General features: G+C 39.8%; 1 protein-coding gene and 1 long non-coding RNA gene across 6 annotated transcripts in view; one reads left to right on the plus strand and one right to left on the minus strand.

Moving 5' to 3' along the window:
• LOC309873463 overlaps positions 1-20,329 on the plus strand; it is a 47,933-nt gene extending 27,604 nt beyond the window's left edge. For 2 of the 3 annotated variants that reach the window (XR_014316373.1, XR_014316374.1), the window contains exons 3-4: positions 15,104-15,415; positions 20,042-20,329. This is a non-coding gene — a long non-coding RNA (uncharacterized lncRNA). The remainder of the gene's footprint in view (positions 1-15,103; positions 15,416-20,041) is intronic. The other variant, XR_014316375.1, reaches the window with a different exon arrangement.
• CCDC83 (coiled-coil domain containing 83) overlaps positions 1-27,045 on the minus strand; it is a 48,191-nt gene that overhangs the window by 16,412 nt on the left and 4,734 nt on the right. For 2 of the 3 annotated variants that reach the window (XM_082749086.1, XM_082749087.1), the window contains exons 2-6: positions 25,685-25,807; positions 17,146-17,230; positions 10,865-11,027; positions 7,525-7,692; positions 767-858 (exon numbers count right to left, since the gene is read on the minus strand). In XM_082749086.1, the coding sequence (XP_082605212.1) occupies positions 767-858; positions 7,525-7,692; positions 10,865-11,027; positions 17,146-17,230; positions 25,685-25,779 (603 nt within the window). In that variant the 5' untranslated portion in view covers positions 25,780-25,807. The remainder of the gene's footprint in view (positions 1-766; positions 859-7,524; positions 7,693-10,864; positions 11,028-17,145; positions 17,231-25,684; positions 25,808-27,045) is intronic. The other variant, XM_082749088.1, reaches the window with a different exon arrangement.

The raw sequence follows: 27,045 nt of genomic DNA on the forward strand, positions 1-27,045 counted from the left end.
GCGGGACTCGATCCCCGGATGCTGGGATCATGAACTGAGCTGAAGGCAGACACTTAACTGACTGAGCCGTCCAGGCGCCCCTCAGACATTTTTTATATCCCCAAATATTAAAGCTCTGCAATGTAAAGTGTACTCTCTTAGGTTTGAATATATATGACAGTACTTTTTAGACAAATTATATTTCATTTTATAATGCATCCCAAACTTGTATTTAATAATTCGTTGTAGCCATTATTATTACTTAAAAATAACTGAGTAAGTTACTGAGCTCTTGTTCCTTATGAGCACTATGCTACGTAAATCATTTCATTTAATCCCCATACTCTTCTTTAAAGGTAAATAACATTATTGCCCTTTTTTTAAAATTAGGAAACTGAAGCCCAGAGAGGTCAAGGAACAAATTTAGTTTATATTCCCAGTAAGTGGTAGAACCATGATTTAAACTAAACTGCCAAACTTCAGAACTCAGGTTCTTAATCATTATAATATACCATGGGAAAAAATAGGGGAGCAACTTCTGTTTTTTTTGTTTTTTGTTTTTTTTAATTAATTAATTTATTTATTTGACAGAGAGAGATCACAAGTAGGCAGAGAGGCAGGCAGAGAGAGAGAGAGAAGGAAGCAGGCTCCCCGCTGAGCAGAGAGCCCAACGCGGGGCTCGATCCCAGGACCCCGGAATCATGACCCGAGCTGAAGGCAGAGGCTTTAACCCACTGAGCCACCCAGGCACCCCTTCTGTTTTGTTTTTAAGAAAACTGAAATATACCTGTGTGGCCCATTCCTTCTTTTGATCCAGTTGCAACAAAGTTTCTCTGATTATTTTCTTCCTAGCATCTTCCAGAGTGACTTTATAGTGTTCTTTAAAAAGAAAATTAGAAGCTTTAACAAGGCTAGTCCTAGGTAAAACTATGCTGCTCATAAATTGTATCTTCAATGATCCTCTCCGCTCCTTTCTACATATTTTTTCCCCCAAATTTTCAGGGTACATTTTTACTGAAGCATCTAGTACCTCCTGTTAGAAAAAATGCTCCAATAATTTGCCAACACCTTAATGTGAATTAGCTTAAGATGCTGTCTCTCCAAAGGATTGTCTTTCTAAAAATTCCCAATACTTTAGGGTAGCCATCTACCTTGCATATGACACACCTCTGATCCCATAACGGAAACATAAAGAAGATTTGATTATCTGAGGGAGAAGCATCCTATACCTCTGACTCCATCTAACTAAATTTCCAGTATTTTTGGCATGCGTTTCCTTGGGCAGGAAAGACAGAATGAAAAGACGGAGAGAGGGCTGAAGGGGCCGTGAAAGTCAGCCCCTCATTCTGAGTAGGGCTCAGAGCAAGAAAGGAGGACAGATATGAAGAAGTGCAGGATTCTTTATTCTCTCCAGATTTTCTTATGTCATAGTCAGGATTGAGAGAGCAAAGGATCATAAAATTTTAGGCCTTGAAAGATGCTTCGTAATCATACCATCAACAACTCTGTTCAAGGGAAAGTGAGATAGAGTGACATTAAGGCTGCTGTAGAGAGTGGAGAGGAAGGAAACTGGTCTAACCTGACATGTGGAGAATAAGAAACTGGAAGTCCTCATGATTCCAACCCACATATACCCATCCAGACAACCTCTCTTCTTCTTACTCCCATTCGGAGTTATCACTTGGATATTTTAATCATTCCAATCTCATTTCTGATAGAATTTGTTTCAATTCAGGACCTAGTCCACTAGACTAAGGGTGGCTATTTAGTTGAAACTTCTACCCAACAAAACGCAACAGGCAGTCTAAGAGTTGCGATGGATCAGGAGTTTAGTTATAATGGATTTTTCATTCTTAACGTCTGAAAGAAACCATCACCTGGAGCTTGATAAGATTAAACATTAATTCTTTGCTGCAAATCCTAAAAAAACAGATAATCAAATATGCTCTGACTAAAGTTATAGCTGTCTCTAGTGCCATATTAACACTGATAAAGCAATAAAAATACCCAACTTGTTCCAAGTTCCATATAAAATTCTATGAATTCTATGAACTGTTTATCTTCGGAAGAACAGAGTAACCAGCACAAGGGAGGATATAAAAATCTCATTGCTAGCTTTCGTGATTCCCATGCTGCTTCGAGAAACAACAGTTAACCATGAATTTGTGAACACAGCCAAAGAAGCTGGGAGTATGAAACATCTCCTTCTCATAAAAGTTGGAAATGTTGCCAATGGGAGCATGGGAGACTGTGGCTTTGTGCCTTTACACTCCTGGCTGTTCAGACCCCTAATGTGGCCACTTCTCAGAAGCTGATGGCAAAGCCTTGCTGGCTGAAGCTTGCTTTGCATCATTCTGCCTTCCCTGCTGTGTCTGGCTCCGTGTTGCTTTGCTCCCCCACTGTTTTCTGGAAGTCTGTTGCCCACTTTTCACACACTTATCAGTGTCACACGACCTCACCGTGCTGACCCCCTCCTGTGGGGAGGCTGGAGGTGGCCTCTTGTGAGTCTCTTGGAGATCACCAATGGACTCCCATTTTTACAGATGAAGAAATCAATGTTCAAAGAAGTAATGTTCCTTTTTTGTAAGTGCATTTGAACCCAAATCTTAGTGTACAAAGAAATTTTAGAGATTCCTGTCCTGTGTACCTGGTGAAGGACAAAAGTAAAAATGCTCTGTGACTCTGATATCTAATGACTTATCATAACCCCACACTTTCTGTATTGCTGGGCCTCACTAAGGTCGCCTTTCCTTTTATTGAGAAATAAAGCCTTTTCCTGGATAGAATAGTGACTGTGTGTCCTCTATTCACTATCCCAACATCTCCCAACCAAAGTTCAGGGAAGCAGCTCTGGGTGCTTCCTCCCCGACCACCCCCCAGAGCTCATGGATGGTCCCAAATAAAGCAGGGATGGATAGCTGACCACAGAATGGCCGACCCATGCCCCATGAGGAGGCATGGATAAAGGTCTTTGCTCATCTTCTTTAGGTAGGTGATGACACCAGCTCTTCAGAATCTGGGCTGGAGAAAACTGCAAGAACTGGTGTATGGGAAGCAAGAAGAGAATGGGGATGGGACAGAGCAAAGCAGAGGCCGCGTGAAGGGGGCACAGGCCATGGAAGATAAATGTAGAGAGGAGCCATGGCTAGAGCTACCACTGGGCTTCTGTTTCCATCTTCAGTCTTCCCATTCCTCACTGCAAGTGATATATTCAAAAAACATGACCATGGGACATCAAACAAACTTAGCTTTATCTCTTCCCTTTAAAATGCATACTGGGAGGCTAGAAACTCTCCCAACAAGATAGATGGCAAATTTTTTCCTTTTCTGGATCCTTTGTGATAATAAGAGTCCTCCAATCAGGGATTAACGTATCCAGTCTTTTGTAGGAATTAAAACTTGAAACTCCATTCAAAGCTGTGGCTATTCCCTTCCCAACCTGGACATATAACCATTTCTGTGCCTCCTCCCTCAAGGCTGAAGAGAAGCATGGAAAGGGACAAGAAAGCTCTCACTTGGCAGAGACTGTCTCAAGCTAATGTGGCACTTTCTGGTCCTAGCTGGCACTTAAGGTTGATTCCTTTTCCATGGGAGAATTTTATACGTTCCTCAGGGGACCACCCTTCCTTCCCATTGCTAGTTATTTCACCCGTGTTTCCTTGATGCAGGGATGTACTGTCCTTGAGGCTGGCCAACAACTTGTCCTCTGGCCTCTGGCTCTCAATCTGTTGCTCCCTCCCATGCATGCAGGCTCCTATGTCTCTATTAGGACACCATCCCCGAGCTCTAACAGGACTGTGTACTAGCTCTCTCTCACAGCACATTCATAGGAGACACGTTGTGCTTTGCCATGACAAACTCTGAGAGTGCAGCCTGCTGCAGACAATATTTGTGGTCCCCTGCCCCCAATTCATGCCTTGAAACAGAATCACCAGTGTGATGATATGTGGAGATGGGGTCTTTGGGAGGTCATTAGGTCAAGAGGGGGGAACCCTCAAGAATGAGATTAGTGCACTTATGAAAGAGACTCCAAAGAGCTCCCTTGTCCCTTCCACTAAAGATGGCTGTCTATGGACCAGGAGGTAGGTATTCACCAGACACCAAAACTGCTGGCATTGATCTTGAACTTCCCAGCCTGCAGAACTGTGAGAAATAGATTTCTGTGGTCTATAAAACACCCACTCAATGTATCTTGTTGTAGTAGTCTAAAAGGACTAAGACACAGGCCTAGCTCAGGACAGCAGCTGCTTCCCCTTTGGCTCTGCTGTCAGAATGATCAGTCAGTCTCTTACCCCCTAGATTTCTCAGGACTAGACCTCCAAGCCACAGAGGATGCATACTGAACAATCTGAGGAATTTCCTCAAAGATTGTCCATCTTGATCTGAGGTGACGGAAGAATTACCCTTCACCTGCCCCTTTGTGGGACAGCATAGGACGTACAGCACACCAAGATCTCTTCCTAAACACTGTCCCCTAATTTCCAACAATCTTTTCTTGACCTGTCCAACTTCTTGTATAGACTGGAACTCAGTTTTTTGTCTCCTCAGCATGGCAGTCTCTCAGTTTACTCTGAAATGTGGTGTCTGTTATATTAGCACCCCAATTTAAACTGAGACTAAAAAAGTTGACTTTTAGTGTCCTGTTTCAATAACCACCTCTTTCCCTAAGATACTTGTTCCTTGCAAGTAAACTCCATGATCATGGGTGTGGGAGGAACATTCTAGAGAAATCATGGAGGAAGGGAAGAAAAACAACAATATAATAGTAAGGCTCCAGATAAATCAATTTAAGTGTCCTGCCCTTACCCATGGTCCAATTACTGGCTCCCAGAGTATTTTCATAGTCCCCAAGCCAAGTTGCTGCTGCTACCTACATGGTTAGGAGAAATCCCTAAAACTAATGAAGATAAGAAAAGCCCATAACAGCTATTTTCCTATGACATCTAAAGTCAGCTACAGACTAAGGTTTAACCAGAAAATAATTCAATATGTTTAAGTGTTATTACCACCATCCCAAAACTGAATTCACAGCATGACACTTTTCAACTCAAAGAAATCATCCAAATTTCTGATCAAGATAATGGGTTCATAATTTTATCTGAGAAGATGACTTCTTAATTTAAAATATAAAGAAACGTTGGGGGGGAATTAAAAATTTTTAAACTTCCCCAAATAATAACCATTTTAAAGGTATAGTACTGATACACAAATACATAGATCAGTGGAACAGAACAGAAAGTACAGGGAGAGACCCAAATACACATGGGAAACTAAAGTATGATAAAGTCAGCATTTCAAATCAGCAGGGTTAAAATGAATTATTTGATACACAGTGTTAGGGTTAAGGTTAGGGTTACCATCTGCTAAAAAATAAAGCTGGTTTCCTACCTCATGGACACAGAGAAAAATCAAAGATGTAAATATTAAAATGACACCATAAATATTCTAGAAGAAAATATTGGACAACTTATTCATCATCTCAGATATCATAAAATAAAAATCTAGTTTGGGCACTCTAAACCTTCATATGTCCCCATAAATATAGCCCATCAAAAAAGACTAATGACAAATGGCAGAAATATTTGTACTTTGTGTTACAGTTAAAGAGCTAATTTCCTTAAAATGTAAAGAGCTTTATAACACAGTAGAAAAATGAGCAAGGGATGTGAACAGATGGTTCACAGAAAAGGAAATGTAGTTATATTTCCCATTACATTTCCTGAACTTTTGACAAGATATCCACTATCACTTATAATAAGAGAAGTGGAAATTAAAGTTACAGTGAGATACAACATTCTACTTTTAAGACTGGCAAAGAATAAAAAGTTAGCTAACACCCCTGTTGTTGAAGATGCAGAAACATAGGCATCCGCATCTACACAGGGAGACGTCGGGCATGGGATAGGGGTGGTTAAAGTCAACTGGGTACAAGCTCTATGGATGGCCATACCTATCAAAATAAAAAAGAAATAAATGGGCACTTTGGGCCAGCCATTCCTTCCTAGAGATACACAAAAATGAAATTATAGAAATACAAGGATGTTCATTACAGTAAAATGAGATTTTTAAGAATATTCATTGCAGCATTATTTGTATTAGTACAATATAGGAAACAACCTAAATGCTTATGAGTAGGGGACTTGTAAAAATATTATAATACAACAAAACAAAGTAGCTACTGGAAGAATGAAGAAATGCTAACATGTACTGATCTATAAGAATGTTCATATTGTTACATGAAAAAGCAAGTACCAAATTGTATTTGTAGCATGCTTTGTATATGTTGATGCAAAATATTTCTGACAACAGTTACAAAAATTGGTAATAGTGGTTTTATCTAGAGAGAGGGTCTGAGGGGCTGGGGGATAGATGGGTATAGAAAGGTATCCCCTCTCCCTTTTAAAAAAAAGATTTATTTATTTATTATTAGAGAAAGAGAGAGAGAGAGAGAGAGAGCAGGAGGGAGGGGGAGAGGAAGAGGGAGAGAGAGTTCCAAGCAGATGCCCTGCTAAGTGTGGAGCCTGATGTAGGGCTTGATCTCAGGACCCTAAAATCATGACCTGAGCTGAAACCAAGAGCCAGACGTTTAACCAACTGAGCCACCTTGGTGCCTCAGAAGGTGTCCCTTTTATTCTCTACTTTTTTTCTGGGGAGGAAAATATTTTGAAAAATTGGAACTCTAAACTCAGACTGATTTGGAACCAAATGTACATTGCCGTTGTGGTGCAGAAGCCCTGAGCTGAGAAACTTACAGAATTCTTGGTCCAGTAGTGGAGCATCCCATGACAGGGCCCCTGCAGAGAAGCATGGAAATGACCCCACATGAATACCTCCACTACTCAGGGCACCATCACCAGCTGTCATCTGGCCAGCGTTCTTCTGAGTAATCCGATTTCTCCATTTATTCTACTCTATGACTTTCCTTTCTCTGGGTCTCTGATTTTTTTTTAAGCCATTGTGCTTAGCCACAATGACAGATAGGTGGCCTCATGGTTCTCAGAACTAGTCCTGGTAAGCTTCATCACCCCTGATGCCATCACACTCCACACTCTCTCCATTTTCCGTCTTGTGTTTGTGTTTCAGTTCTTTCTCACTATAACCTAGCATTTACTTGGGTGTTTCTCTACAATGATTCTGGTTTTATAGCATGGTTAAGTTGTTTTAAGCTTGGTTCAGGTAAATTTCTTTTCCATATAACCCTGTCCCTGGACCTTCCTACCTCAGTTGAATTGCCCCAGACCTAGAATAGAAACATGCAGACACCATCCACTGAATGAAGCTTCATTCCCCAAGGCAGTTGGTCTCAGGGATTCTCCACTCCCTACCCACTGCCCCCCCCCAACCCCCCAACACCAGTCCTTCTTCTCCTCAGTTCCATTGGTGGTCCTGGGAGAGTTTCTGCACTTCCTCTCTCCACCTTAGGTTCATAGCTGCTTGTGCTGATAGTAAAGAATGATCCAGGAAGTACACATTATTTTCCATCTACCAAAGGGCTGCTCTCCAAAGATTTTCTATTGAATTTGAACTAGCTTTGTTGCAACTGACCTGACATTTTCTCCGCATTTTCTTTAACTCTACTGATGTCATTCTGCAAGGAGGTGATGAGTTTAGCATGCTGTTCACTGCCTACATTCTTATATTCTTCCCAGTATTCCTTTTCACTGAGTTTCTCAAGAAATAGTTTCTCAGCATTACTTATTTGCATGCGCATATCTGTTGAGAGAAAATCAAGGCACCAAGTTGTTTCCATTGTTCTTACAGCCATGATACATTGCAATTTGATTTTATGAAGTTAAGGCCTGAAAGGTCTGCTACTAAAATGCTGTTAACTCATAAATGCAAATTTTTATCTACAGTGAGAGTGAATCTAAACTATTTCAACTATTGTTTCTCCTCATGATGCATAATCCAAGTAAAATTAAACTTCCAATTATAAAATAGATATGTGGTTTTAGGCTGTGACAGGTAAGTTAATAGACTACCTATATGGGGTAGGAATATGCCTAGGAATGCAGAAGCTTAAATTAATCCCATGATAGCTTGATAAGTGTACTATTTTGTACATTATATCACATAGAATTTTTATTAATAAGTTGTCACTTTTCTGACCATTGTGCCTCTGGGCAAAGTGAGCTCAACTTTTATCCTGTGCTGTCCCTGACAACCATTTTTGTAAACAAATAGTTTGCTTCCATCTAAAGTTCAGTGTTTGGGCTTCCCTTGTGTGAGATGACACCATAGGACAGTAATCTCAACATGTCTTCCCTGGGTCCCACTTACAAAGGCCTTCAGAGTGAAAGATAAATTCTCTAGTAAGATACGTACAAACACTGAGCTGTGTTACCCATATAAACCTTCAATTTGTCCTGGTGCACTTGCTAAACATGATATTCTACTCCATCTTTAGGCTGGGTCTCATGCTTCTCAATATTTTAGAACTGGAAGTATTACAAATAGCAGAGTATAAGGAATTTAGGGGCCATTTGGCTCAGTGCCACACACCATCTTGTTTGAGAGCTCCCTAAAGGTAAGACCATATCTTATTCTTCTCTACAAAAGCAGCACTTATCATGGAGTCTGGCAATTAGTTGCTGTTCAATAAATGTTTATGGAATGACCAAAGCATTACAGTCAGGGCAGAGGGACGTTCTTCAATACAGAGGGCCAGAAGGACTCCAGACATGTCTTTTTCCAAGACAGTGAATAAGATCATATATTTTTAAATCCCTTGATACATGGCCCTTGTTATTGCCACTGAACAGTGAATACCGCTATAATATGCATGACGAGCTGTCCTCCTGTTTGCTTCGTCGGCTGCTGTCTCAGCCCTGTCCCACAGCCAGCCTTTGAGTGGAGGGTTGGGCACGGTCACTGAAGACTGAAAGAGAGGTGGAGGGAGTGGCGGCTGTTCTACTTTGCCAGAGCCCGTGTCCCTCCCCTCCTCCCACCCCTTGTCAAACAAGAGGGCCGGTTACAGTGGCCCCTTCTCCTGGCCAGAAGGATTCCCTCGAACTGAGGGAAAACATGTCTCTTTTGTCTCCATTTGAAGGTTAAGAGGATGTACGGTGAGAAGTATCCATGGTCAGAGTTCCAGCTTCATGGGGACAACCGCCTCAGCAAAAGGAGCCAACTTTCGGGAGTGAGACAGAGGAAGAAGAAGGGTAAAAGACAGGGGTGGGGAGAAAGAAAGAAGGAGAGGCAGAAGAGGTTAAAGAAAAAAGAGAGAGAAAAGCTGAGATCAGACAGCCTGTTTTCCGTTTGGTTTTATGAAAAAATTAACACCCTCTTTATGCTTAGGGTAGTTTGGGTTAACTTTTTATCCATGCAACTGAAGAGTCCTAACTAAAAGGTGAAAAACAGGGGTTACATCAGTTCTTCTCGAACCTTCCTGTGCATGGGAGTGCCCCTGGATCTCGTGGCAGTGCAGATTCTAAGTCAGGAGACCGGAATGGGCCTGAGACTCTGCACTGCAACAAGCTGCCAGATGAAGCTGTCGCCGCCGCTCCCCAAACCCAGTCAGGTTACAGTGACTCCCAGGGACACAAGAGAACTGCCTCACAAAGGCTTTTCCCATCCGTCTGTCCTCCTGCTTTCCCTCCCTCCCTCGGCATCTGCCGGCTCCTTTGGTCCTTGGACTGCCTCGCATGCCCAGCCCTCCTCTGCTGTGCTCAGTCACCCGGTGTCGCCCCAGTCACTCATGATACACGAGTCCTAGCACTCAGCCGAAACTGTAACCAGGACACCAGGGCTAGCTGCGAAGGCACTTTAGTGAGCACATTTAAGTATCGTTTGTGGTCTCACTCCCATCTCAAGGGACTTATTCAAGTCCTCCTTCCGAACATAAACAGAAGTCTCCTGGAGAGGCACCCTGGGAAATACAGTATCTATTTCCTCGTGAAATCCCCCCTGACCTCCAAGGGATGGGCAGAACAGGCTTGTGGGAACAGTTGTGGAGACCCCTAAAAATGAAGTTTGCTGGTTGATCGCTGGTCTTGGAAACCATCTCATTCAAAACCACAGCTGTTGACAGATGGTGTGCTTGCTGTGCGTAAAGTGCTTGGGTCAGTAGGCTCTCTGATCTTGGAGATGTTCAGGGAATCACATCCTTGTTTTGCCTTCCAGCTGCTAGGACTGCTTCCTGAGAATACTCACATCTCTCCCTAAGTTTTCCAGCTTCCTAGATGTGATGGTTTATATAGAGGTTCTGGCAGAAGTGGTTTGGGAAATCTTAGCAGAAAGTTTAGGATAAAGGAATAAAATTTTTCTTTAAAAAAAAAAAATGCACGTGTTAGAATGATGTATGACTCACCCACTGACCCATGGTGTTTCCTAAAGTCCATGCAAGAGTAGGCCATGCTCTACCATCTTCTGCACCTAGAATTCTTTCTTTCCATATCCTCCAACCTTCCCCCTAGCCAACTCTTTCTTATTCCTCTTTTCCCACCAAAATGGGGGGCTTAGCTCCCTTAGTGATACTGGTGCGGGGTGGGGGGCAGCTTCATGGCAATATTCACCCTGTTCCCTAGTCTGAACTGAGCTGGAAGCCAAAGAACCTGTCAGACAAGAGAATTTCCCCGAGGAAAGAACAAATTCACCCTGTGAGGACTTCAGGGTAGCAGCTAACAGGCTCTTGTCCTCTGTTGAGAGCCAGGTGGTTTTCCTCTGCCTTTGTTTTTGGTCAGTGCCCTTCTTCCTCCGCCCACTCCTCCTCCTCACTTGGCTTCAGTAGTTCTGCCCACTCTTACTTCCCTCTCCGGCCCATTTACCCACACGTGTGTGTGCTTGCGGTGCTAATACTCTCATCTGGACATGTTCACAACACTTTGAACATATTAGGAGACAAAAGCGTGAACACATTCAAGAAATACCTAAGTTTCTAAGTCACCTTTCAAGTTTTCCTCCTGATCTCTTTCAAACTTCCATTTCTCCTTCATTGCATTTTCAACATCTTCTCTTGTTACAACTGGTAACCCGTCTGACTTCTCTTCACTCAGCTCCTTTAGTAGGTTCCGTATGTGCCAAGTCTGTTCGTCCTTCAAGTGTTTGTTCTGCCGTGAAAATCAACAGTGGGTAACTACATCTGCTCGAGTATTTACATTGATTTGCCTCAAAATGGAGTCACATGCTGAGGCTTGCAAAGTGAGAATAAAATATCTAATGAAATAAATTTATACAGTATGTCTAAGAGCTTCTGGAACATGGGAGGTACAAAGTAAAATTAAACCCATCAACACAGCAACTATTGAATAGAAGGTTACATTTAAAAAATTATTGGGGCACTTGGGTCACTCAGCGGTTAGGCGTCTGCCTTCTGCTCAGGTGGTGATCCTTAGCATCCAGGCTAGGCCCCATGTCCAGCTCCCAGTTCAGTGGGGAGTCTGCTTCTCCCTCTGCCCCTGTCCCTGCTTGTGCTCTCTCTTTCTCTCCCTCTCAAATAAATAAATAAAATCTTTTTTAAAAATTTACAAATTGTGTTATTAACCTCCCAGTCTATCACCCTAGCATAGGATCAGTGACATTAAAGTTAGACCTCGGAGGCCAATTTCTTCAGTCTCCCACTAAAACCTTCTTCTCCAGTGATCATCATTCATCTGGTCAGTATTTATGAAGCATCTGCCAGGTGGTCTTCTAGACACTGGGAATGTATGAGTGAATGTTATATGCAAAACACAGTGGCCCCTTCTCTTAGCCATAGGGTTTGTCCAGGTAAAGCATGTATCTCAAGCTAAGGACATGCTTAGAGTCCTTCCCTGGAAATACTTATGCTGAAACTAGTGAAAAACATGTCTCTCTTGTCTCCATTTTGTGGTTGAAAGGATGTAAGGTGAGAGGTGTTCATGGTCAGAGTCCCAGCCTCATGGGGACAACAACCTTAGAAAATGGATGCTTCCATTGCAAAGATAAAATTTAACCCAAAGTAGCCTAAGTGTGAAGAGAAGTTAATTTTTTCACATAACCGAACAGAAAAAAGCAGGGAGCTACACCTGGACCAAGGCTCACGTGCTGTCAGAGCTCAGCTTTTCCAAATTTTTGAAAATCTGCTCAACCCCTCCTTCTCTCTCATCCCCTCTTCTCCTCTGCTCCCTTATTCTACCCACCCCCATCCCTCTTCCCTCTCTGCCTTTCCCCATGAATGCTGGCTCCTTTGTAAAACGGTACAGCTACGCTGTTAAAAAGAATGCCAGTTTCTTATAAAACTAAACATTTGCTTACCATACAACTGAGCTCTTAAGCATTCATCTCAGAGAAATGAAAGCTTATATTCACCTAAAAACCCATACACAAATGTTTCTAAAAGATGTATTTATCATAGCCAAATACAGGAAATAACTCACATGTCTTTCAATAGGTAAATGGTTAAATAAATTGTGGTGCATCCATATCACAAAATAAAAATAAATAAAAGGAACCAGCTCATGATACATGCAGTTAACTGAGTCTCTAGAAAATTATGCTGAATGAAAAGGTCAGTCTCCAAAGATTACTTACAAAGATTAATTACTAGTAAGTAATTTATATAACATTCTTAGGATAACAAAATTATAAGTCTGGAGAACAGATTAATGGTTTCTAGGAGTTGATGAAGGGGTGGAATTGGGAGGGAGGGAGGGTCTATAAAAGGACAATGTGAGAGATGTTTATGTTGATGGAAACTTTCTGTGTCTTGACTGTATCAATGTCAGTATTGTTAATATTAATATCTTACTTGTGATATTATACTACAGTCCTGTACTACATTATAGGAAACCACGTTATGGTTATACAGGATCTCTCTGTATTATTCCTTGTAACTGCATGCCAATCTATAATTATTTTTAAAAAGTTTAATTTAAAAATGGAGGTCAATCAGTATTAACAACTGATAAACAATATATTGCTCTTTCATCAATTCCCAAATGTTCCATTTTCTTGAAGGAAATGGATTCATGTTTTGTCTTCTTATAAATAAATTGAATTACTTTGGCTTGACATGAGTTATTTGAAAATGAAATATCTGTAGAAACTTGAATAATACCAGTGGAACTGTCTCTTGCCAAACTATTGCACTGCTAATACTTTTTCCAAATACGGACTTTTCCACTTATTTTTGTTAGAAGTGGAAAATTCCTTTATCAAGTATAATCTGAATACTAAATAAATCTTCACCTGATTTTATTTGTTAGCTAATTTTAGTAAGGCAACAATCACTTCAAAATCAATTCCAACTCGGGTGCCTGAGTGGCTCAGTGGGTTAAGCCTCTGCCTTCGGCTCAGGTCATGATCTCAGGGTCCTGGGATCAAGTCCCATATTGGGCTCTCTGCTCGGCGGGGAGCCTGCTTCCCCCCTCTCTCTCTGCCTGCCTCTCTGCCTACTTGTGATCTCTCTCTGTCAAATAAATAAAATCTTTAAAAAAAATTCTATAAAAAAAATCAATTCCAACTCTATAACAGGCAAAACCCCCCAAAGACAGTGATCATTTAAAAACCACTGCATATAATTCATAAAAATAATGTGTAATCAATCAACAGATTTTGCTCTTACTTTCCCTACTTAGCACAATACTTGTCAAAGTGAATGCAGTCTTCTTAGATCAAATTTTTAACACTATGACTGTTCTTTTCAAACATATGATATTTTCATTTATAAATTAAAATAGCATCATATGGGGGCGCCTGGGTGGCTCAGTGGGTTAAGCCGCTGCCTTCGGCTCAGGTCGTGATCTCAGGGTCCTGGGATCGAGCCCCGCATCGGGCTCTCTGCTCAGCAGGGAGCCTGCTTCCCTCTCTCTCTCTCTGCCTGCTTCTCTGTCTACTTGTGATTTCTCTCTGTCAAATAAATAAATAAAAATCTTTAAAAAAAAAATAGCATCATATGTCCTAAAATGTGACTGAATGTTGCATAAATATGACTAAATCACATTTGGCTTTATATGTAAATATATTACATATTTATTAAATATATTTGAATTAAATTAAAATATTAAATATATTTAATAACATCCATATTAAACTTCCCAAATCCCATAGTGAATTTCAAATGGATGGCAAATGTGTCTGGAAACATGTTACAAAATTCACTATATCTGAAAAATTATTTTGAGTGATATACTGAAATACAATTTAGTTAGACATATTCACCAATGTGTTAAAAAAAAAAGACCTTTATCCTACGAAGTAGACAACTGTTATTCAAGGTAAGAATAATTGTCACACTATAAAATAGAAGAAAGGAGATTCAATAAATAAACTACAAAGGACTGGTTTGTTTTGTTATAAGGCCATCTCATGGGTTTTACCTTTCTAAGTCTTTAAGATTCATGGGAGCAAGAGCAGAAGTTGCCAAGATAGTACACAGATTTCTCTCTTACTACTTCCCTGCTTTCCCCAACGATGACATCCCATATAACCAGAGCACGTGATCAAACTGGAGAAATGGACATTACAATGTTATTAAGTAAATTAGAGACTTTATTTGGATTTCATCAGTTTTTACATGTGCTCATTTTAATTTCTTTGTGTGGGTATAAGTATTATGAAAATTTGTCACATATACATATGAAAATTCTCACTTATAGATGGCATTTGAAGTTGTGGTATTAAGTAAGATCTTTAGAGTTAAAGAGAAGAGTTGAGATCAGAACCCTGGAAAATACGTTAGGGGTGGGTCCAGGAAAAGAGCAATGAATGAGAAATTGTTGGTAAATAGGGGGGATATTTAGGGAGAATGATGTCCTGGCAGCCAAAGAAAGAGAGTTTCAAGGTGACAGGGACGACTGCTAAGGCACAAGGGGTAAAGTGAGGACTACAAAGAGGCCATTGGACCTGGTTACTTGGTCATTAATATCTTCTGCCCTAGCAGTCATGGTGGAATAGAACGAACCAGAGGTAAGGAAGTGGACACAGGGAACTATGAGATGTCTAATGAGGAGCAGTGAATGCAAACGAGAGAAATGGAAGATAATAAATGAAGTAAGAATCCAAACAAAACACACACAAAGGAAGAGATGACGTGTAGGAAGGAGGAGGGCTGTTCCTGATTTTGACCTGATTTTGACCTAACTGAAGAGAAAAGTATGTCTTGCTAATGAGTCATGTTTAACTTAGCAACTAAACATCCATGACCTCAAAAATTTTCCTTTCACAGTTGTTAGTGTGAATCAACTCAATAAATATTTATTGAACACCTATGCATGCTGGGTCCTTCCAGAGAAACAAAGGTAAGTAAGATTTAACTGCTGCTGCCTAACAAGCTTTCAATTTAATAATGGAGTTTTCAGTTTAATATTAGCATTTGTATGCTGCATTCCACCTTAGTTTGGGGGAATGAAAAGGAGCTAGCCAACAGAAGCGCATTCCCAGAAGATGAAAGAGTCTGTGTAAAGTACAGTAATGTGCGAGACTGGGTTTTCCAAGTTTTAAAAGAAGCAGTGGTGAACAAAGGGTGGACGAACTAGAGGTGAGTTTGGAGAGGTGAGCAGAGGATACGTTTTGTAGGGCCTCAAAGACTATAGTAAAGCATGGATTTAATTTTCTGTACAATAGGAAGCCACCATAGGGTTTTAAGCACTGAAAAGTTTTACAGTGTTTGAAAGGTTGGCCCTTGGAAAATGTACTGAATCGAAGAAGGATGGCTAAGAGACGGTGGCAGCTTAAATTGGGGCAGTAGCAGCATAAATGGAAAGAAAAAGACACATAGAGTTGGAGCTAGAGTCTGTCTCTCCATGTTCCTCACTGCTGGGTCCACTGATGACCTATCCCATTCTTGGGTGAATCCTCATGAAAATAAGAATTTTGTTTCTGGCTTCAAATAAGGGTCTATGGGAAAATGATTCCTCAGTCCTGATCTGTTCTTTCCACAATCAAATGGAAGTCCAAGGCTGACCCAGGAGTCCCATTGGTGACCCCTGGGGAGTGTGCATTGGTCCCTTGATGGCAGCTCACTCCTCTCCCATGCTGTGGATCTCATCATGTAGAACTGCACCCCAACACCTAGACCAAAGTTCCTGTTCCCATTCTCATCCACAGACCTGAGTTTCTGGTTGAGTCTGATAAACAGATGTTAGTGACCGATTCTGGAGAATCATGACAATGTCAGGGTCACAGTTACGACACCACTGTGGCATGTCTGGCCCAATAAATGTTGCTGAATTAATGGCTAACTTAGCTGTATTTGGAAGACAGGAATTGCCATGTCATAGGAGGGAAATTGATACTCCTACCAGTTTGGGCCAGAATGATACCAGTGCTAAGTGGTACAGTCAGGATGCAAACTCGGGTCTCTGACCCCAGACTCCATGAAAACTTGTATATATAGTCAACTAGACAAAAGCCAAATAAAAACAATTAACTGTGGAAGTTTTAGCGTTCATATGAATGCTTTAATAGGGAATTATCTCAGTATTTACTCACTTATGAGCTACCTTAAGAGATAAGTTGTGTTAATAATCACTTACTGCTTCCAGACTGTATTTCTGCCAGTCTTTAGTCATGACAGTATACAACATGGCTTTGATACTCATTTTAATCTGATTTTATAAAAACAATATATCATCTTAAACATTAAATGAATCACTTTAACAGTTGAGATTGTACTTTTCAAATAATATTTAACATCTGTACCATCTGAAAATCTAAAAGCAAAAATATAGAAATTAAAAACAGAGGACCAGTGTTCTATCCTTTGGCTAAATAAATTAACAGATAAATGTGGTTTCAGAATTTTAAAATTTTGAGTGTGAGATTCAGGGTCATGATGAACGAAATAACACAGCTCAAGCTGACTTCCTTTGACATGGTAATTAATATAATAGAAACAGCAGTGCCCTCTTGCCTTAAATGTACCGAAAACTGAGATTGTAATTTAATCAATTTCAGGCACTAAGGAGATGATTTCCTGGAATACATGTCATCATAATTTATAATTTTTAAGACATTTGTGTAAATGTTTAATAACTAGATATAAACTTGATTTTTTAATTTTTTAAAGATTTTATTTATTTGTCAGAGAGAGAGAGAGAGCATAAGCTGGGGAAGCGCGGGAGGAAGAAGCAGGCTCCCCATGAGCAGAGAGCCTCATGCGGGACTCAATTCCAGGACCCTGGGATCATGACCTAAACTGAAGGCAGATGTTTAACTGACTGAACCACCCAGGTGCCCCTAGATATAAGCTCTAAATGTTATACTTACTCTTTCTTGATACTTTTGGTTCTTTTCTCTAAGTCTTCTTATTTGAGCCATAAATCGTTCTACTGCATTTTCCTTTATTTGACAGCTGATAATAAACAAAGATGTGTTACAATTATTTATCAAGGAAAATTAATGAGACAAATTTAAAAATTAAACTATTTAGAATGAAATAAAGTATTGAATATATTAAAAAAAAAACCCATTGAGCGATCCGATACCTTCTTAAGTGGATTTTTCTGTTTGCACTTCTGAGTATATTTGACTCACTAAAATATATATTGGAGAGACAACTTCAAGTTTTTTTCCTAAATCACTCCCCATTTGTATTTCACAATCATAATTTTTATACTTTCTAAACATCTATAAATAACTCAGCTTAGAGGGAACCTAGGGAAGGGCATACAGAAAACATGCTTTCTAGAATTCTAAAAAAAATTCAGACAAAAATGACAAAACACAGGCTTATAAGGGCAGGCACGTCTTCTTGAAATAGTAAGATAAATGAGGCACACCTAGGGTTCAAATTCTTTAGTATGTCGTATCTTCTATGAATAATAAAAGCTTTCCTGACACAAACATATTTCTTTAATACGCAGCAAGCACCTGTTGAGTATCTGTGAGGTACAAAGGAGAGATGGGACAGTGCAGAAAGACTTTGGTGTAGGCCATTTGACAGCTATTTGAAGGGCTAAGTATATCTCTCTCTATTACCCAGGAAATCTTGTAACTTTAAATCTGAGACCAAAGTAACACGATGGAAGCAGCTTTGTGTAAACACCCTGCCTCAATTAAAACAGCAAAAATAAAAACACAGCACCTCTGTGGTATAGTGAATAGAGAGGTCGTTACAGAATGAGAAACATCGCGTCCCTGTCACCACTCACCTGGATGACCTCAGGCAAGTCACTTCCCAGAGCGTCAATTTCCAAGCCATCAGTGGCGAGAACAATACCTACCTCTAATCCTATGAGGATTAAAATGAGAAATTGCATGCGAATGTTTCTAGCATAAAGTGAGTGCGGAGTGCTTAGTAAATTTCAGTTGAACTTGAATTTGAATTTGAATCTTAGCTTCTCGGCCCTTCCTCCAAAATACCATTTACATGTGTGACAGCATGTATTTAGTAGAGAGAAAATGAGGCTCCTTCTTTCCCAGTGATGAGAAAATGCAACATAAAAACAAAACAAGCAATTCCTTTAGTGGCAAAAGTGCTCTGTTGGATGCTATGAAACTTCAGTCCTGCTTCTCCACCAACAGCCTAAGGACTCTCAACCTAGTTAGGCCTTGGCTTACTCCTCTGTAGGTAAGAGTATTAAAGAGAATTGAAGGTGAAGACTCTACACTGTTTCAGTTCTCCAGTTCTGCAATTTACATCGATCATCGTTCCCTTTCATGCAGTCACACGGACAACACATACAGCAAATGGGGGATTTAAAGAGCTGCTGCTCCATGCCCAGTATTGTTTATGGCATTATGGAGATAGGGGTGAACAAGACCTCCGTGATCCTTGCCCCCAAGGAGCTTCCGTTTTACTAGGCAATAAAGAAGTAAACACCCAGGGGCGCCTGGGTGGCTCAGTGGGTTAAGCCGCTGCCTTCGGCTCAGGTCATGATCTCAGGGTCCTGGGATCGAGTCCCGCATCGGGCTCTCTGCTCAGCAGGGAGCCTGCTTCCCTCTCTCTCTCTGCCTGCCTCTCCATCTACTTGTGATTTCTCTCTGTCAAATAAATAAATAAAATCTTTAAAAAAAAAAAAAAAAAAAAAAAAAAAAAAAGAAGTAAACACCCAAACATATTACTTACCCATTGTTATGGGGGAAATAACAGGCCATGTTTAACAAGTGACTATTATACACAAGGTGGTTTCCACACAGTAGGAGGTATAAACCTTTTTACTTCTCACCTAAAGTTTCCGTGTGGGGGCACCTGGATGGCTCAGTCAGTTAAATGTCTGCCTTCAGCTCAGGGTCATGATGCCAGGGTTCCAGGGTCAAGCCCCGTGTCAGGCTCCCTGCTCAATGGGGAGACTGCTTTTCCTTCTCCCTCTGCTGTCCCCCCTGCTTGTGCTCTCTCTCTCTCTCCCTCTCTGTGAAATAGATAAATAAAATCTTTTAAAAAAAATAAAGCTTAGGTGTGCAAAAATGCTGAAGGGGTGCCTTCTCTATCTCCCATTTTTAAGGAGAAAAATTAAAGTATTGTAAATGAGAATTATCTGAGAAAGCCCTATGCAAATGTATGCAAATCATGCAAGTTCTACAATTGTAAATACGGCAAACTAATTCATTCCCTGCATGGGCAAAGCAGGCAAATGAATCTCAAGTATATGGTGGCCCCCCGCTGAGACCGAGTCTTTAGGTGGTCTAGTTATAGACTGCTTCCTGGCTTTGGCTGAGAGGCTTCCTTGGTGATGACTGAGCATGCAAAAATGGGTCTGGAGACTCCATCCAGCCCCAACCCCAGATACTGCATGGCACACACTTATACTAAAAAAAAAAATTATTTCTCATTTATTTGAAATTCAAATTTAACCTGGCATTGTGTACCTTTATTTGCTGTATCTGGCAACTTGACACTTAAGTCGACCACCTCTCTGTTCAGAGCAGTTAGGAGCCAGTGACCTGGGGGTTTGTCTCGTGTTCCTTGTGAGCAGTTCAGAAAGATTTAAGTGACACCAGCAGGCCTCAGGGGCAATTCTGAGGGGCCCTAAAGGTTTTGGTGGCTCCATTGCCCCAGTTGTGGCTCACGTGGTAATTGTAGGTCTAAGTTAGCTGAGCCTTTCCTTAGAATTTACTTCAACCTCCATGCGTCTCATGAAGATGAAACTGAACTCAGAACTCAACACTATTAACCACTGAGAATTCAAGCTTCACTGTTCTCTGTATACTTTTTCCTTTTCAGAACTCCCTCAGAACCCATCGTACATACATGTCACACCAAATACTGATGCAAGTAGGATGATAAGCCAATGAGATAATATATATTAAAGTGGTTTGAAAAGGATACACACTATTCTAAAACTCAGTGATGTGAAATGGTTAGTAATACAACAGGTCACATTTCCCCTTCCCTCTCTGTATTATTAAGATGTTACTAATGTGTCAGTTTTCTCCCTTCAGGCAATTTCATTGAAAATTCTGAGAAGGAAAACAAATATATTTGGATTTCTTTCTTTCTTTCTTTCTTTCTTTTTTTAAGAAAGAGAGAGTGAGAGCTTGGGGGGTGGGAGGGGCAGAAGGAGAGGGAGAGAGAATTCCAAGCAGACTTGAGCACGGAGCCCGATGTGAGGCTCCATCTCATGACCTGAGTTGAAAGCAAGAGATGGACACTTAACCAACTGTGCCACCCAGGTGCCCCTAAATCTGAATTAAAAAAAAAACAACTATGTTCTTATCTATTTTTTAACCTATAATCATATCCACCTCTATCTCTATAGCTATGTTCATATTCATTGTAGAAAACTGGGGGAAAAACAAGTATAAGGGACAAAATTAACACCACTGTTACCTAGAGATGGTGATCGCCTCAGATTTAGCATTGGTGGTCTCAGCTCTTCACAAACAACCCCAGAGGTTCATGACTTTATTTTGGGGGGGATAGATAAAAAATGTTTAGTTGGTCAGAAATCACTGACTACCTACTATGTGCTTCTAGCTCTTTATTAGATGAGAACAATCTCATAAGAGAATTATAAGATGCTGCCAGGGGATCCTTGGGCAGTCCTTTCTCAGAAAGTGAGGGGGCTGTTTTGGCTCTTCATCATGTGATAAAATTTCCATCACCTGGGAACATATGGAATGGGTCACGTGTCACTTAGCAGGGCATGGTGCAGCAAGGCTTTTACTCTTGCAGTCCCTGAGATTATTTATTTATTCTTAACAAAGAGAGAACAAAAGCACGAGATGTTCAATTTATATCTTGCATTAAATCATGAGAATTTTAAATGTTTGTCTCTTTGTAAACCTCTGTTAAAGAACAGAAATACTGGCCTCTGACTGACCTAGAAGAGAAAGAGACAATTGTATGTGGATGTCATCAACGTAAACCCTAGGCGCAGACTAGAGACCAGGTTGTGTTCGCAGAGCCTGACTTTTTGTCCCCCTCTCCAAAGATGAGATGAGGGAAGTTTCCGTTACGCTGACAAATGAGTGCAAGTGACTTCTGGTTATAACTTAATGTCTCAAGTGGAAAATAAAAGAGAACTTTGTTAAAAGTCCCTTCCTATGGGTGTTTCTCTCTTAGTGTTCTGGCCCGTTCACTCCTTGTCCTCTAAAAAGAACAGACAGATTTGAGAAACTCAAGAAGGAGGTGGATTTTCTTTGAATGTTGTTAAAAAACAAATCTCTGGAAGGCCAGTGTCACAGACTGGTCACCAGCATTCCGGGCTCCATCCTTGCAGCTTTGTTCCCCTCCAGTAAGTAGTTCCCAGTCCCGAAACCCACGTGCTTCACACAGCGTGGCTTATCTCACCCTTGCTGATAATGCCAGTCTGCTCTTACCTCTTCTCCCGCTCTCTGCCTTCTCTCCGTTCCTAGACTCTGAAAAGCTCTCCCTGACACCAGTGTCTTTCCCATAAGCCTTTGTCTCCAAAACACCTGCTCCTCTGCCGGCTATCAGCTTCAACGTCACTCCCTCCAACAAGCTTTTCCTGACCCCTCTGACCGTTATCAAGTCCTTTAGTTAAACCATTACACAGGACCATATACTTTTTTTCATAGCAACTTAATGGTAGCTATGCATTTTTTTTTTAAAAGATTTTATTTATTTATTGGACAGAGAGAGAGAGATCACAAGTAGGCAGAGAGGCAGGCAGAGAGAGAGGAGGAAGCAGGCTCCCCGCTGAGCAGAGAGCCTGATGTGGGGCTCCATCCCAGCACCCTGGGATCATGACCTGAGCCGAAGGCAGAGGCTTAACCCACTGAGCCACCCAGGATCCCCTAGCTATGCAATTTTTTAAAAAAAAAAACTTGAAGTAGTTATCTAATGTCTGTCTCCCATGCCTCATCTGGGTAGGAACTGGATGGTCTGTTTGCTGTTGTCCTCTAGCACTTGCCTTGGACTAGGTAAACATTCAAGTACTTGTTCAGTAGATGCAAGAAGTACATGTCTTTTTTTTTTTTTTTTTAATTTAATTCCAGTATAGTTGGCATACAATATTATATTAGTTTCAGGTGTACAATATGGTGGTTCAGCAATTCTATACATTATTCAGTACTCATCATGGTAAGTGTGCCCTTAATTCCCCGCACCTATTTCTCCAATACCCAACTCCCCACCTTCCCTCCAGTAACCATCCTTTTGTTCTCTGTAGTTAAGCGTCTGTTTTGGGCTTGTCTCTATTTTTTTCTTTATTCATTTGTTTTGTTTCTTAAATTCCACATATTTGTGAAATCATATGGTATTTGTCTTTCTCTGACTGACATTTCACTTAGCATTGTGCTCTGTGGATCTATCCATGTTGTTGCAAATGCTAAGATTTCATTCTTTTTTATGGCTGAGTAATATTTCATTAATTTATATATATATTTATATATCATATTATTTATATTTATAATAATCATTATAGTTATATATAGTTATATAATTTTATAAATATACAATTATATATTATATATAATAAAATATGTGTGTGTGTGTGTGTGTGTATAAATATATATATATATATATTATATATATTTATATATTCCACTCATCTATCAGTGGACACCTGGGCTCTTCCATAGTTTGGCTATTGCAAAGAATGCTGCAATAAACATAGGGGTGCATGTATCCCTTTGAATTACTGTTTTTATATTTTTAAGGTAGTGCAATTACTGAATTGTAAGGTAGTTCTACTTTTAGCTTTTTGGGGAACCCCCATACTGTTTTCTGTGTGGGGAGATTATTTGCATTCCTACCCACATTTGACGAGGTTCCTTTTTCTTCCTTGTCATCCTCGTCAACACTTAGTCTCTTGTATTTTTTATGTTAGCCACTCTGATGGATGTGAGGTGATATCTTTCTTTTCTTTCTTTTTTTTTTTTTAAAGATTTTATTTATTTATTTGACAGAGAGAGATCACAAGTAGGCAGAGAGGCAGAGAGAGAGAGAGGAGGAAGCAGGCTCCCCGCTGAGCAGAGATCCCGATGCGGGACTCGATTCCAGGACCCCGGGATCATGACCTGAGCCGAAGGCAGCAGCTTAACCCACTGAGCCACCCAGGCACCCATGAGGTGATATCTTATTATAGTTTTGATTTGCATTTCTCTGATGATGAGTGATGTTGAGCATCTTTTCGTGCCTTCTGGCCATCTGGGTATCTTCTTTGGAGAAATGTCTGCTCATGTCTTCTGCCAGTTTTCAATTAGATGTGTGTGTGTGTGTGTGTGTGTGTGTGTGTGTGTGAGAACTAAGTTGTATCAGTTCTTTATATATCTTGGATACTAACTCCTTTTGGATATGTAATTTGTGAATATCTTCTCGCATTTAGTAGGTTGTCTTTTAGTTTTGTTCATTGTTCTTTTGCTGTGGAAAGCTTTTTATTTTGATGTAGTCCCAATAGTTTATTTTTGCTTCTGCTTCCTTTGCTTCAGGAGACATATCCAGAAAAATGTTGCTATCACTGATGTCAGAAAAATTACTGTCTCTGCTTTCTTTTAGGATTTTTATGGTTTCAGTGTCACCTTAAGTTTCTTAGTCCATTTTGAGTTTACTTTTGTGTATGGTATGAGAAGGTGGCCCAGTTTCCTTCTTTTGCATGTGACTGTGCAGTTTTCTCAACACCATTTATTGAAGAGACTACTTTTTTTTTTTTTTTCATTGCATATTCTTGCCTCCTTTGTCAAAGATTGGTTGACCTTATAAGCATGGGTTTATTTCTGGGCTTTCCATTCTGTTCTGATGATCTCCATGTCTGTTTTTGTGCCAGTATCATATTGTTTTGATTACTACTGCTTTGTAGTATATCTTAAAATCTGGGATTGTCATACTTCCAGTGTGGTTCTTTTTCAAGATTGCTTTGGCTCTTTGGGGTCTTTTGTGGTTCCATACAAATTTTAGGATTATTTGTTCTAGTTCTGTGGAAAATGCTATTGGTATTTCGATAGGGATTGCATTAAATATATAGATTGCTTTAGCTGGTATGGACATTTTAACAATATTTGTTCTTCTAATCCATGAGCATTGTTTGTATCACCTACAGTTTCTTTCCTCAGTGTTTTATAGTTTCCTGAGTACAGGTCTTTTACCTCCTTGGTTAAGTGTTATGCCCAGCTATTTAATTCTTTTTGGTGAAATGGGATTGTTTTCTTAATTTTTCTTTCTGCTACTTCATTATTAGTGTGTAGAAATGCAACAGATTTGTGTATATTGATTTCGTATCCTGCAACATTCTTGATTTCATGTATCAGTTCTAGTAGGTTTTTGATGGAGTCTTTTGGATTTTCCTTTTTTTTTTTTTCTTTAAGATTTTATCTATTTATTTGACAGACAGAGATCACAAGCAGGCAGAGAAGCAGGCAGAGAGAGAGAGAGAGAGAGAGAGAGAGAGAGGAGCAGGCTCCCTACTGAGCAGAGAGCCAGACAAGGGGCTTGATCCTGGGACCCTGAGATCATGACCTGAGCCGAAGGCAGAGGCCCAACCCTCTGAGCCACCCAGGTACCCTTGGATTTTCTATAATGGTGTCATCTCATATGCAAATAGTGAAAATTTTACTTCTTCCTTATGAATATAGATGGCTTTTGTTTCTTTTTCTTGTCTGATTGTTGTGGCTAGAACTATGTGGAGTAAAACTGGTGAGCGTGGGCATCCTTGCCTTATTGCTGACCTTAGGGGAAAAGCTCTCGGTTTTTCCCCACTGAGTATGATGTTAGCTGCACAGTTTTTATATATGGCCTTTATGATATTGAGATATATTCCTTCTAAAACTACATTGTTGAGGGTTATGAAATACATTCTTTTGTGGAAAGGACTGAAATGAACTCATTCACTCCCTAAGAATTACACATTAAGACACTTGCCCTCTGCCAAAAGCTGAGGTTCAAAATCTCCTCAGGGATTTGCTATCTATGAATTGGATACATCGTAAACATAGAATAGGTATTACCTCTAGTTTTGTCTCCAGCTCCTGGGAGTAAGACACTGGGGAATATTTTTATTAAAAATAATTGCATAATTTAGATTTGATCTCTATTATTTCTGGAGATATTACTCATTGGAACATCTAGAAATGAAAAAACTTTTACTCTTCTATAAATGTACATGAACTATTCTATGTTGTGCTTTAAGAGGTTAAGTCAGCCAGCTGTTATATACAAATTATATATACAGTATGTGGGAGAGTGACAAATAACACATCAGAGGGAGAGAGGGAGCCAAAACCACATTATTGAATGTTGTTTCATTGCTACTACTTGAAATATGTTATAGTCAAATTTAAAAACTTTGAAAAGTATGCACATGGCTAGCTCTCTTGAGTGTATCACTTTCCATTTGGAATTATAGAAATCTTAACAGTGATTTCCATTTACAGATGGGAACATTTAGATTCCATAATCTAAGCTTACTGGTAGTCGAGAAGTGCTTCACTGGTAGGCAATTTGACTTCTTTGTGTGGCCCATATTGAATATCCTTCTTATTTGCTTTCGCTGTGCTATCCATTGGGTTGCTTAGTTAGTAAGAAGCATACCTGTTTAGAAAAGAAATAGGAGAAGTAAGTAAATTCTGTCCTTGCCCCCTACCTGTACTTATTCAAGATGAAGAACTTCTGGGACTTAATTTAAAACTGTTTTTTCCACTCAGGTTTCGATGTCCCCAGACCTATTATCCACTGCAGTGCTGGGGCATCATGAATCAGTGGGTTCTTGAGTCTGATAAGTTCCATGTTTGGCCAGTTATAGCACTTCCCCACCCAAAACTTTCTAAGAGACTCATCTTCTGTGTTATCCATCTACATTTGTTGTCCCTATCAAACTTTTTTAAAAACAAGGACTAAACTTTTTCAGTTATTTTATTTCTCCACAGTGTTTGGCAACGTGCACTGCCCATAGTAGCAGATCAGGAAATGTCTGTTAATTTTTTAAAAAATTAAGATAAAACAAAAGCACAATTTTCGATGAGCACCAAGAAACTGGAATTGAAAAGACTTAGGTTTTGCCAGGGTTGTTATAAAGAGCAAATAAAAGCATATTCAAATGGTTTTTTAAATGGCTAAGAGGTTTACAAATGCAAAATAATAGTAATAATAACTTTTATTAATAGTAACTATTCATCAGCTATTAATTGCTTTTTAAATCAGTAATAAAAATTATAAAAAATATTTTAAAAGAAAAAAATCAGGTCCACTGTTCAAACATTTTTATAGTAAACAGGAATACCTCATGGATAGATTTTTTTGTATAGGTACTAAAGTACTTCTTTTCAGATTATATGGTCTTCTGTTACATATTTTTATCTTTTAATTTCAATTAATCTCAAAAAAATGAGTGCCTAAACTTCAATCAGTGTATTAGTAGTTGAGTATGGTAGAAAGAATTTAGCCTTTGTAATTATTTATTTAAAAGGCTGGAAACTCCATGAGAGTGGGAATGATATAATTCTTCTGCATTAATCTATTTCCCCACCTCACAAGTAGATGCACAAGAAATCCTCATCAGAAGAAAGAAATGGATGGATGAATTAGGCAGACATGTTTTAATCCCAGATCCACCACTTGTTGTCTATGTGACCTTGAGAAGGTACTTAATCTTTCTGAGCTTCAGTTTCATCATCTGTAAAGTGAGAGCAAAAATCTTACTCTAAAAGCCATTGTAAGGATTAAATATGGCCATTTGCTTAAACTCCAGATCATGCTTCTTCAAACTCCAGGTAACTGTAAAGAAGAGGATGTCTGCTTGCTGCCAAGTATGATGATATGTGGAAAAACTA

The sequence above is a fragment of the Mustela nivalis genome, assembly GCF_964662115.1.
Source record: "Mustela nivalis genome assembly, chromosome: 9".
Lineage (NCBI taxonomy): Eukaryota > Metazoa > Chordata > Mammalia > Carnivora > Mustelidae > Mustela > Mustela nivalis.